The following is a 13174-nucleotide window of genomic DNA, read 5'->3' as shown; positions in this document are numbered from 1 at the left end:
CCAATTTATGTCGTATTTTTTATTGTGCCGAGCTTTCGACCTTGGGACTAGGTCGTCTTCAGGACTGTGGAACATATTATTGGTTACAGTAATTATATTAAAATGAACGTCCTAGTCCCTGGGTCGAAAATTCTTTATAAAAAGGAATAAATGAACATAAGGCCTGTAAATGAGATTGTAAAAAAGGTGAACGGAAAAAATGCGTCAGGGGAATACATCTAAGTCCTCTGGACTATTGATGACATCGACCAGAAGGCCATCACCCCGACGGCACTTCACTCGACCACTAAACCATACATATTTTACTTTATTAGCGGATCTCTTCTGTCGGGCCAACCAGTACAGATGCCTGTTGGTAGCGGTCATCGCATCACTGACATAGATACGCGAATCACTGTTAGGGTAGCCAAAGTGTCGAGTGGAGAAATCTCTCTGTATTCTCCTCTGACGTACTACCTCGTCCCGCAGAGATTGTCGAACGAATCGGGCTACAATAGCTCCAGGGGCGCCGTCCTGCCGTCCGAGCCGCTCAACATGGTCCAAGTCATCTTCTTATCTTCAAGCCAAGAGCAGCGCAAACGCCCGCCACAACAGCATCCTCTTGCTTTGATGGACTCCCACGAATCTCGATGCCGTTGCTCACCTGCATTTATTCAGACTTCAAGAGTAGAGATGTTCTTTTTTAATGTGGACTTCTCAAAAGTGAGTTGCTCTATTTGCTTATTTTGGGTTTCAAGAAGATTCTCAAGCTTCTTAAGTTGCTCTAAATTTTCGAAGCTGAGTTCAACTTGTTTGTCAAGTGTTGATTTAAAATCTATAAAATCTCCACCTGATTCCGGAAGCCTTGTCTTCATCGACTTAACTTCCTCAGCCAACTCCTTCAACACCTCCAAAGCTTACGTACGCTTTCATCATTTAAGGATGAAGCTGCAGAGATTTTTGATGGTGTAACAGGCTATATATCCTTGTCTTTTAAAATTGCAACATTTGCTATGATATATAACTTTGCACTGCACATTAGAGCAGGTAAGTGATTTTTTATTATCCCTGGTTACCGTATTACTTGCAGGGCACACCACCATCTTTAGTTTGAATTTTGTGCGAAACAAAAAGAAAAAAACAAAATTGAAGGAGAGTAACACACCCCCACTACAGTTAAGGGAGTACTGAAGGCTAAAGTGCTACATCAACTAGATGGTTGTTGACAGTTGTCGTACAACACGCATGCGCTCCCCACTGCTGACACTTGACTACAGTAATCTCTCACCTGTTTGTAACTGATTTGAGATAATTTGGTTCACTTTCCACTTTAATCAAGCTTACGGAAACTGTCGGCGAGTTTAACCAATCTACTCAGTGAAAACTGCACATTTCCACGGGTACACTGGTGAAAATTAAATTACAGAAAATGACTTTTAGCACTACTAATAACTTAGTTGTAAACGAGAGAGCAAAAAGTGGCGTGGTGACGGTACAAAAGTACAGACCAAACTGTAATTGGGGCAAACTTACTTTCTAATTTATACGGCGAGATCAACAAAAGCTGTATCCACCCAAAATTTCGAGTCGAATAACTTAGATGTTCACGTATCGATAATTTGAAACGTTTGCAATACTTCCTTACTGAGTGTAAGAGCATTATGGCACTTTAATGTCACATAGGGGAAGCTCTAACCACTTCTTTCTGCCATATTTTATCAACATCGGTCTAAGATTTACAGAGTTATTATTAGTAATAATTTTGGAGGGGGCCTACGTGGAGCAAACGTCTCTCCTAAACTGTGTTCAGCATTGAGACCTTCAACAGCCATATCTACATAAAATTTCGTATCATTTGAAATGATTGCAATACTTCCCGTTAGTAGGGTTATAGAGCAGGATAGCGCTCCAACATTACGTAGGGAAGCCTTAATCCCTTCATTCTGCCAAAATTGAACAAAATCGGGCTAAGATTTGCAGAGTTATTAGTAATAATAGTTTAAGAGGGGGCCTTATATACAGGGTGGGGCAAAAGGTATGAACCGGTTTTAAAGGGATGTAAAACAAAAACAATTCAACTTACAGAAATTGTTTATATTGTTTAATTCAGTACAGAATCTAGTTTTTTACATTAAGTTTAAAGATGATATCACGTAAGTGGCGGCCGTCAGCCGCGATGCACTCTTGAAGGCGAATTCTGAAGTTTTCAACCGCTCTTCTGCACATTTCGATGGGTATTGCCGTAACTTCCTCTCTGATTCTGTCCTTAAGTTCTTCCTGGGTATGTGGACGATGTTTAAAAACTTTTTCCTTTATGTACCCCCAAAGAAAAAAATCAAAGAGAGGAAGTTACGGCAATACCCATCGAAATGTGCAGAAGAGCGGTTGAAAACTTCAGAATTCGCCTTCAAAAGTGTATCGCGGCTGACGGCCGCCACTTACGTGATATCATCTTTAAACTTAATGTAAAAAACTAGATTCTGTACTGAATTAAACAATATAAACATAATTTCTGTAAGTTGAATTGTTTTTGTTTTACATCCCTTTAAAACCGGTTCATACCTTTTGCCCCACCCTGTACATGGGGCTAAATCCTCTCCCACGGAATGTAGTACATCGAGAACATCTAAGTAAAATTCCGAATCGAATGACACCTCATTCGTAAAAGTCGGTTCACGCTTTTAGGCGCTGCGTTGTTTACAAAAAAAGGTAACAACAACAAGAATAAGTAGAATAGTGTTTGAAAATGCCTTTTTTGATATTCGGCATTTTTTTTTTTTTCGAAATCTATTAGATCTGAGTTGTTACAAAAAAAAAAGTTATAAAGGAGGATTTGCCTTATCTTATAAAGAAAATTTGGGGATTTTTTAGGAAATGGAAAGGAAACTTTTATAGGAAAAGAGGAAAAAATGGTCAAAGTTGGGTGTTTTTCAACGTTCGCTTTTTTGTGCACTTTTTGACGATTAATCCTTGTACAACTGTCCTACTACCGCACAGTTTTATTGAACGAGTTATGAGCTGTGGAGAAGATATACACACAAGTGGTCCCCTAGTTACCTCCGCAAAAAAATCCACCAGAACAACTAGGATGATGATGGTGGTCTTACAGTGTAGGGTTCCCAACTTTTGACCGTCTTCCCTATGTACGTAACAGTAAAATTATATTGACTTAGAAATTTGGAAACAAAGAAAATTAAAGCAAAAATATACGTACTAGAGTGAATTACTTTATAACAACAATACAGATACCTATCAATAAGTCAGGATGTCCTTGAAAAAAGTGCTCGCCGGTAAAAGCGTTCGCATCCAGGTATTGTCAGCTTTAATGTTATCAGAATGCAGAATAAACAAAAGCAATAGGAAGTTTTCAAACAATTCAAATATCATAAGAATGTCACTTTTATTAATTTCAATATACATTTTTTTATTGAGTTATGTACAGGACAAAGTTTATTTACATAATAATGACTTTAAATTATTCAAACTTTTTGTATAAACATGTTGCTGACCTGAAGAAGTTAATTTCATAGCATTAAACAAAGTAAAAAAGTTGCGCTCTCTGAGGGCCAAATTTAAAATTGGTTCTAAATTTCTCAAAACAGATAGAATGATGGGTGAATTTGTAATAAAATTAGGCACAAATGGTATCGTTATAACTTTGATAGAGGAGAAAAGGTGGATTGGTTGGTACAAAATATGCCTCTCTCTCCCTTTATTCATGTCCCGATATGTGGCAATCTCTAGCTGGTTTCATCTCTGCGCTCAGGTGGTAGTTTTGTTATCTTTACAGACCTCTTTCGAGGATTCTGATTGGATTGCTTACTGGGCAATGAGAGGTTTAAGGAGACGATCTTTTTTTGATGAAGCTCTTTTCTCAATGATTAACTTGTGAAGAGTTTGAGCGCAGAACGGGATTCTTCCGTTTATCATATGGTGCTATTGAGTTGTGAATAGAGTTCAGCAAGGATCAGGCCGCCTACAGAAGAGCTTTCACTTAAAGAACTTCCCGAAAGGTTATTGTTATAGTTGTTTAGCATGTTAAAATCATGGGCCGTTCAAGAACTGGACTAGATTTTTGTTCTAGACATGACTTGTTCTTAGATGCAGCAATGTGGACCTAAGGAGCTTTGGATAGCAAAGTGCTCGATTCCTGCTCTAACACACCAGTAATAATTACAAGACTAATAGCGTTAAGCTAGTCAATTGTTGAGCAATAAACTCCCTGGTTGAAGAATTCTCTCTTTAGTTGGAGTTAGTTTTGACTAGATAACATTAAAGTAAACGTCTATTTTTTTTCAGGCAGGTCTTAATCTAGTGTCTTGGATGGGGTGGGTGCTCATGCTTTACCAATTTTTCCAAACAAAATAAAGTAACTATACGTGGGAGCTCCCATTTACATTTATAGAGAGAAATCCTCGCTTCATAACCACTGCACTAACCAATACTCGTCCATAACTAGGCAATTCTACACAATTTTCAATCATTTCTTGTACTGTGCGTATCTTGATCACATGTTAAATGTCAAAAACTCTTTACAAAAGGGCTCTCTTGTATGAGACTTGTTTAAATAGGTCTCCTTACACCCACGCCCACTCTAACTAACAGACAGAAAGATATTCTTAAAAGACATAGTAACATCTTGCTAGCAGCACTGTAGACTCTCGAATTCATTCAAAGCGATGATTCGGGTGATTGTCTTGCCTGAACCGCGTTGCAGATAGACATTAACCAGAAACAAGCCAACTACTTGGGTCTCCAGTAAAGAGGAGAGAGATATCTAATAGAGCACCAACATGTTGCACCTCCTCATTCCGTGAGATCCCAATAAGAATGCATGAACTAAATCCAATAAATGATTAAACTCCTGTGTTGCTACTAATACCTCCCGCATAAAAAAATAAAGAAGTGCAACTCAGTTTATTTGCCACCATGCAACTTGTCAAATCCTCTTAAGTTATGTAAGAACCAACTGTAACAAGGCGTATTCGACATCCAATATAGTTCGGAAGAAGCCCGCTCAGTAAATTTTTTGAAGAAATTTTTGCGGCTTTAAATATAGTTAATGATTTATTGTAGTGTAATTAAGAGTTCGTGGTAATATCAAACACACTTCAAGTTGAGCATTTTATAAAACTATTCAATACACTTAATTTTCCCTTTATTTTTCTTCAAATGTAAGGAATTACTTGATACTTGCAAGCATTGCAAAATCTAACATCATTTGAGAACGTAATTTTTGGGTTGCTACAAAAATAATTTTAAATTCTCTTTCTACTGGCAAGAAATGCAATTAACAGCAGAGCAAACTTCGCAAAAAATATATTAGCATTTTGGTTTGCTGCAGAGGGCAGAAAGTAATTTTATGACACTCAATAATTTTATTAAAATTGACATACCAGCAACTCACTCTGCTTTCTGGCCTTTAAGAGTTACTACTAATTAGTTACAGAGTAGTTTTATGTAACATGCAGCAACCGGAGAACTTTGCATATTTTTTGATTCATTATCCTATAAATAGCGGTTTGCAAGAAAAATTTTTCAACAGTATTTGAATGTATATTTAAGTGATGAGGAAATTATTATAAATGTATTAAATAATATCACAAGCAAGCAATGTATTAACAATCTTTATTGGTTCACTGTAGCAGCATTAAAGTTAAGAGCATTTGTATTAAAAGAAAAACAAAATAAAATAAATCAACAAAAATTGAATAATCAATCAGAATAAATTTAAATAAAAAATGATCAAGTTTATGTTTCCCTCTAAATGTGATTTTTTGTTTTGGATATTTTTTTTGTTCATAGTAATGAATTTCCGTTCAGATCGTACTTTTATTTAATTACACTAATAACGATAATTGAATATTTTTATTCCAGAGATAGTTATTTTGTTGTGTTTTATGTTATTTTATAAATCTTGTAACTATTAACTGCTTGCCAGAAGGAAATGCACTTAAGAGGCAAATAAAATATATTAGTATATTCGCCCTGAAAATTACTCTATTTTTCAATCTTTTGATATTCCCAATAATACAACTGAGTATATTACTTGTCACCTAATTACAAAGGTCCGTGTTAATATTTTTTTATACAGTAAAAATTATGATGCGCACACATATTTTTTCAATAATTTTTTTTCATAGCTTCGTTTGGAATCGCAGGAATTAAACCTAATTCGGGCACGAATTTATTATTAGAACCACATTGTCATTACATCAGAGAATGAATGAATAATGATGGTTAATGAGTGTTACGGTAGGGAAAAAATTGCAAGATTTATCTGTGGTGTGGATATCGTAGAACTAGCAGCGAATGAAAATGATTTCGTTAATTAGGTTAATGATTCAAATTAACATGTTTTAAAATAGTTTTTGTACAAAATTAACATAATCATGTGAAATCAGTTCCTATTTTTTATTTATGGCTCTGCGTGATAGTGATCAACCTGTGTGGTTCCATTAAAAAAAAAAACCACTGTAAATCGCAGATTTCATTACTAAGTCTGCCAGATTACAATTAATAATTCATCAACCATCGAAATAGAGTTGGCCTCAAATACTGTCGACTAATGATAGTAATTAATTAGACATTCTAAATTTTTAGTTTCCTTTAAATGAGTTACATGAGCTTTATGAGTGTCTAACTACAATGAAACAATAAAAGTTTTTAAATAGACTAATTTTGTTACTTTTAATTTTAATTTTAGCATTTTTATTTTCATGGAAAATTAATGAGTTTTTAATTTACATGGTATTCTGAGGAGCTGATCTCCGAATTTAACCGGTAGGATATAGTTGCATTAAATCTTGTTTTGAAGAACCAAATAAGTGAATATCTTAGTTATTAGTAACAACAAAAGTCAGCTGACTTCTTAATGAATGGCCAGACAGTCAATCTACAATTTAGTATCACACTACCCATATATTTTGCAAGTTGCTTAGTGATATTTGTACATTTTTAATTTGCCTTTATTGCAATTGCTGTCATGTTAGATGGTTAGTAGATTCATCAATAAGTGCAACTATTTGTAAAAAGAAGTAATACTCAGTCTTGTCCACTCTACTTCCCTGTGAATATGTATATCTATACAACAAATTTATTTAGTGAAACTCTATTTCTTGTCTAAATAAAGAGTCAAATTTTCCACCTCAATTGGCGTGATCTGTCCTAAATCATTTCTTAACGACCCAGGTTTCTTCGTGGGCGTTTATTATCAACAAGTGCTGTTTTAAAAACGAAAGAAGGACTCTCATGTTAAATAATATTTGGTTAAAGTGACGCTGTCAGATGATGACCCAACAAGGATATTCAGATTCCTGCGCGTAGGAAAATCTTTTTACAGAGAACATGTTTCAGTTTTTCTTCCAACCTTTCGTAAGCGAACTTTTCTTACAAACTTTATTTTTGATAATATTTTACAAAATAAGTAATATTTACATTTTTTTTAAAGTATTTTTATTAATCGCTTAAATTTTTTTCTTTAAATAAATTACAAATAAAATTTAAAAATATTCTATAGATCTGTCAGCTAGATCGAAACTTTTCGCGTCAGTGGCTGAGAGAGTTACCCAATAAATTGCAGCATAAAGGAATTAGTGAAGCATTAAGAGGTGGAAAAAGGAACTAGTTCAGGTGGGACTCGGAAGTAACACGCAGTTGAGAATACTGTCAGTGAATGGACCGTTTGTGCACTCCGCAGCAAGGACTGTTACACCTTACAACTACCTAAATCAGTCCTAGCTGTTTTACCAGAAACCAGTTAAAGGCGACTGCAGACAAACTGGTATTCTGGATTGCTGGACCTTGTGGTTACATACTTAGGGCGTCAAAAACCTCATTATGATGTTGTATAGCACATCTCGATAGTAAAAAATGAGTTGCAAGTTCAGTTTTGCTTTTTAGTCAGTAGTTGCTAATCTGAATTTTCTTACCAAATTCTTTCAACCTGAATTATTCTTAAGTATTATTATAATTTGAAATAAAAATGAAAAATTGATTGGAAAGAGCTTAGAGTATACTCTAACCGAAAACCTTCCACCATCAAATTGCAGAAGCATAAAATTGTTTATATATTAGAAGAGCTGAAAGTTGTGTACCATCGATAAGTTGATGATAATCTTGGATTGGGAGAAAATTGTATCTTTCTTGAATTTTTTTTGCTTAGCCAACTTTTTTTGTGAGCTCTTTTTTTATTGTTTAAATATTATTTAGCTGATAAAACCGTACCTACATTATTCTGTGAAGCCATATTATATGATGAAACATGGAGTCGGAATAATAATTTGAAAAATATGGATTTAGTATGAGAAAGTACGTCGAACGTCTGCGATTGGCAGTACACGTGGTAACGATCAATCGAATCGTCAAAAAGTACCTTTAACCTATTGAAATAAAATTTATACGGTGCACAATGAGTTTAAAGGCGGAGATTGCGAAGGTCCTAAAAACGTAAAATCCTTGCTTTTGTCCTAATGGGACTGGGTCAAGGCGAACTTTGATAGAGCAAGACAAATGCGCGCAATCCAGCTGTAGCGCCAATTATGATGTGGGTTTTGTGTTTGTCAGCCTCAGGTTCATTGAGCTAGAGATTTCAATAGTACACAGGAAGTGGGAATAATCAGCGATAGATGGGCAAATCAAAGCAGTAACCAGCCCATTGTGGCTTACCACCATGCAGTTTACATTACATACAACTCGGCAAACACCAGCAGCTTATAGCTAGGTTAACTGTGGACTCTGAATGCTGCAATATTATCGCAAAAAGCAACGAATTAATATACAATATATAAGCAGAGCAAGCCATTGATCGACTTAATTGAGAGATCTATAGTTCGTTTATATTCCGTTTAATAAATTACAAATTTGTTTAAAGAAAGCAAACATCGATAATTATGGTCAAACTGTTTGCTTGATAAGGTTGCATTGTACCCACCTTGAAATACTTAAAAATATAACCTATAATCGAACAAGTAATTTATGATTTAAATATCATTATAAATTTGAATTATTACTCATAGTCGTTGGCAGCAGACTTCCTGCACGCCAAACGAAAGTACAAGTTCTTTGAAGGATGGCAAGATATTGGCAGGCAGATATGCAGTCTAGACGGTGGACATAAATTGCTGCTGCGAAGTGGGCCGGCTGCGTTTCGTCTTGACACAACGGCCTCGATAGCAGATTTCCGTTTCCATCGTGACTTCCGTCGTGGTAGATGTGGCAAGCACTCTGGGTAGCGGCGTTTCTGGCAGATCAGTGGCCAGAGGGGTGCTCTCCTCCAAAAGTACACTTGGCGTGCTCGTTTCCACAACCTCAGTGCCCATCGTCGTGCTTTCCAACTCTTGCAGCAGTTCAAACGATGTGCTGGTAGCAAATTCTCCAGAGGTTGATTCAGTGATTACATTATCAACACTTGTATTTGATTCTATTGAAACTTCTTCAATTTTATTCTCATCAGTTTTAGCAGTTTTACTAACTTCTTTTATTGGTCCCTGCAATGAATTACTGACTAAACTTCCAAATCTCTGTGATTCGGCTGCTTCGAACACATCTTTTGTTTTCTTGACACGAACTTTGACCCAGGTGCCTCGCTTACGGCCCTCCTGCAACCAACAGAAAACAAAATACTAGGGCGTAACAAAAGAAAATAAATACTTAGGCGTCACTACTTTAAAAATAACACCTCATCGCTTCCAAGATTAATAACGTATAGGTTTAAGGCTTTGTTTCTACAAAGAAATGCTCAGGTCTGGCCCTAAAAATTTGAAAGGTGGAATGTTTGGCACCTAGTTTCCCTACTCCAGGGCGTTTTCTGTTTAGATTTAGTACTTTTGACGCCAGCTGTAGAATTAGGAATCCTAACACCAGCACCAGGAAACTTCCTGCTGATTGGACGGGTCCAATAAATCGCCATTTCCGAGCAGTCAACACGCTTTCCAAGTCAACAGCATTCTATATCAACGAAAACTCGAGCTATGATAAGTGGATTAATTTTGGTTTTTCCGAACGAATAAAAGCAATAGAATAAATCGGGCCAAATCAGCAGTTTCCGTCCTGCGAATAGAAAGATTCTACTTTGCTGTATTGTGTAAGAGCAGTTCTTTCTAAAAATTAATCAAAGCCGCTCATCATGTCAACCGTGCTTAGTTTTGAATTTTTGTTAACCAGATTGTAAAAATTGTAATCAGGCCTAGCGCCCTTTGAATACCACCTCTCTCGTTCGATGCCTCAGTTTAATCTATTTAAAAATTTGGAGGAAGTGAAAACTGGATGTTTCCCGCCCATTTAAAGATAGAGCTGCTGATGTGGGTACGGAATTATGGCTCACTGATGGGTTTAAGTTGGAGAGTAATTGCCTTCATGAGCACTAAGTTGAACAAACCGTTGTTGAATTGTAAGGTAAAAAAAGCGTACATACTTTTGATAATTTTTCGTACTTAGGGTCCTCAACAAACATTTGCAAGTAAGCTAACATAGTTGTAAAAAATAGAGAGAAGTAACTAACCTTGCGGTCCCTTGTACCGTGCTCTGACTGGTTGTTGATGTACTCCATGTCAGCCGGCTTAACTTCAAGTTGTGGTACTTCAGTGAGCACTGCAGAACCTACAATCTCCTGTGGCTGTTCCTGCGCAGCGTACTGGTTGTCCTTACCACGCTCCACGCCAGGTTTCGCTCCCAAATAAGTCACCTGTGACGGTAGTTATCATATTATTAGGTAGCAAAACCAACAATTAAGATTTCGTTTATATTATGTCGCAGTCATACCTGCTGCTCATTGGAAGGGAAGGGAGATTGGTCGTCATATAAGTAGTCGCCGTGCGGCGTGCTGGCCGTGGTCTTTCTGAGTGAACCGTCCTCAGCATCTGGGTTGTACTCATAGCTCTTGCTCTGCTGGATGGTGACTGCTTGGTTCCAGAAATCTTGAGCATCCTTGGTGTTCAACGGAGACTCAGTAAATTTGGCTCTTGGCAGCGGTGCTTCACTGCTTACTATCGAAGGTGTAACCTAACTCACACAGAAATTTTTAATTTAATGTTTTTGATAATAGGAACGTAAGTAGGAACTTACTCGAGAACTTGTGACCTTTCAAAAAGGGTTTTTGCTACTAGACTTACAATGTGTCGACAATAAGGCGCTTTGACTGTTGTAGACTCAACCCATGTTCGAATTTCATGTAGCATTGCTACAGAATACTAAAGGTATGCCAATTTTTTCGTGCTTAGGGACCTCACATACACTTTAATAGTAACTGGAAAAGGAAAAACTATTTAAGTATACCAAATACCTTGTGTCTGCGTGGATTCTCCAAGTACTGGTCGCTGGCTTGGATTCGCTCTGACTGATATTGCATGGCTGGCCACTCCCTCTGAGAAGTCTTCACTTTGAGCCGCCTGGCTGGCGGCTCCGTGCTCGAGCTTTTCCTCCTGGATGGTGCCTCGTATTCTTTCTTCGAGATCTCCTTCCAATAGCCGCTATCAGTTGTCTTGTCCTTCTGCCCTAAAGACTGCTGCTCGTAATAGAGGTCCAGTCTGGGCGTGGTGCTTACGTAGTCAACCTGCTTGACGTTACCCGGTCTCACCCAGTAGTCATCCCTCAGAGTGTTGTCCTTCTGTCGCTTCCCTGGTTCGTACAAGTCTTCTTCAGTCTTAGTGCTCACCACGTGCTGCTCATTGTCATCTTGTTTGTAACCCTGGCTCCAGTAGTTAGCATTTACATTCTTTTCCTTCTGTCTGCTCGGTACTTCGTAATAGTTACTTTCTGTGGGCAATTTGGTACTAGGTCTGTACTCGTCCTGCTTGTAGTAGCCATCAGGAACCACACTAGGCGCTGGACCCTCCGAGTCGTAACTCTGAGGCAAATTTGAAGGAGCACCTTTTGCTATCAGAAATCTGTTTGGAGAAGGTGTTGTTGCCTGAAACAAGAAAAGATGTGATTCATTTTCATTAACTGCTCAGAGAGGCAGCCCTTGAGACTTAGCAATGTCTACAGCAGATCTAACCTGCAGCGAGTCATAGTACTGTTGCTGCTGATTTAGCTGGACGTTGAAGTTTGCGAACGGGTTTTCAGTGGTGGTGGTGGATATAGTTGTCGTGATGGGCGTTGTAGGCAATGTTGGCCTTCGTATTCTGGAGCGGCCAGTCTTTAACTTGGTCTGTCCATTGATCGGTCGACGAGTTCTAATAAGATACTTGGTGCCTGGCGGTAGGGCTGCAGTTGTTGTCTCTGGAGCGACACTCGTCGTGGTTATAAGAGGTCTGTTTGGTCGCCTTGCCCGTAAATTGTTCGTGCGTCTAGGAGTTTCTGTCGTCTCGTCTTTAAAATATCTAAACAGAAAAACCAAATAATAATTACTGTGGGGGAAAAATTGCATACCAATCTTAAAGATTGACACCAGAGCACCTAGACGAGCTCACGGTTTTTTAATATCTTCATTTTCACAACAGTCAGCCTAGGTATGAGCTAACAAGCTTTAGCTATCTAAGCTTGATGATTGGGGTAATTTCTTGAAGAAGCCAGACAAACTAGTCTCAGTTGTTTACGAAATTTCTTCAGAGCAATTGTCTCTTCCTGTACTGGTTCTTCTAAGTTCTTCTTATTGATCATATTGAGATACTGCCACAATATTCTACAGATGACCCATAGCTTAGTGCTTTAACGTTGATTTCTCCCAAAACCCTGGCTGAGCTTGGCCATCCTTATACTGCAGCACTAGTTGGGGATCAGAACAAGTTCTGATGCAGAAGGAACGTTGGCAAGGACGCAATGTAAAAAGATGCGCAATATTTTATGAAGGAATCGCTAAAATTGCAGTAGTCTAGCCAAGGAGTAGGTTCCCTGAGCAATTTTAGGATGTGGCAAGTGTTGGATACCGGGTACCTGCTGCCCGAAACATGATAAATTACCTCCAAGAAAAAACTGGTCGATTGGAAGAAAGAGAGATCTATGTATGTTAAGGGTACTATGAAGTGAATAACAATGTTTTATTAGTTATTTTATATTAGGTAAGAATATTTTCGAATAGTTCGGACACGCACCAGACTTATAGCAATCCGTGTTAGAGCTTCAAATTTTGTGAAGATGAAGAACAATCCAGGCGCCTGACCAAAAGAGTAACTTGAAGTTCAAAGTATACTTGAAGTAACTTGAAATTAGTGCACTTTCCGTTGAAATCTGAAGATTTTTTTAAATGCCGGAGACA

At 37.6% G+C, this 13174-nt stretch overlaps 2 protein-coding genes across 3 annotated transcripts in view; one reads left to right on the top strand and one right to left on the bottom strand.

Moving 5' to 3' along the window:
* mim (missing-in-metastasis) overlaps positions 1 to 13174 on the top strand; it is a 159191-nt gene that overhangs the window by 59914 nt on the left and 86103 nt on the right. The gene's annotated exons all lie outside the window — the stretch shown is intronic.
* Positions 8517 to 13174, bottom strand: part of LOC141459957 (uncharacterized) — an 89676-nt gene continuing 85018 nt past the window's right edge. The window contains exons 9-13 of the mRNA XM_074139521.1: positions 11975 to 12299; positions 11261 to 11887; positions 10741 to 10980; positions 10481 to 10663; positions 8517 to 9578 (exon numbers count right to left, since the gene is read on the bottom strand). Coding sequence (XP_073995622.1) covers positions 9081 to 9578; positions 10481 to 10663; positions 10741 to 10980; positions 11261 to 11887; positions 11975 to 12299 — 1873 coding nt within the window. The 3' untranslated portion in view covers positions 8517 to 9080. The remainder of the gene's footprint in view (positions 9579 to 10480; positions 10664 to 10740; positions 10981 to 11260; positions 11888 to 11974; positions 12300 to 13174) is intronic.

Source organism: Rhodnius prolixus, unplaced genomic scaffold, assembly GCF_049639745.1.
Source record: "Rhodnius prolixus isolate KJV_2025 unplaced genomic scaffold, Rpr scaffold_35, whole genome shotgun sequence".
NCBI lineage: Eukaryota > Metazoa > Arthropoda > Insecta > Hemiptera > Reduviidae > Rhodnius > Rhodnius prolixus.
Note: the sequence above shows the minus strand (reverse complement) of the source record. Positions and strands in the feature narration are given on the sequence as shown.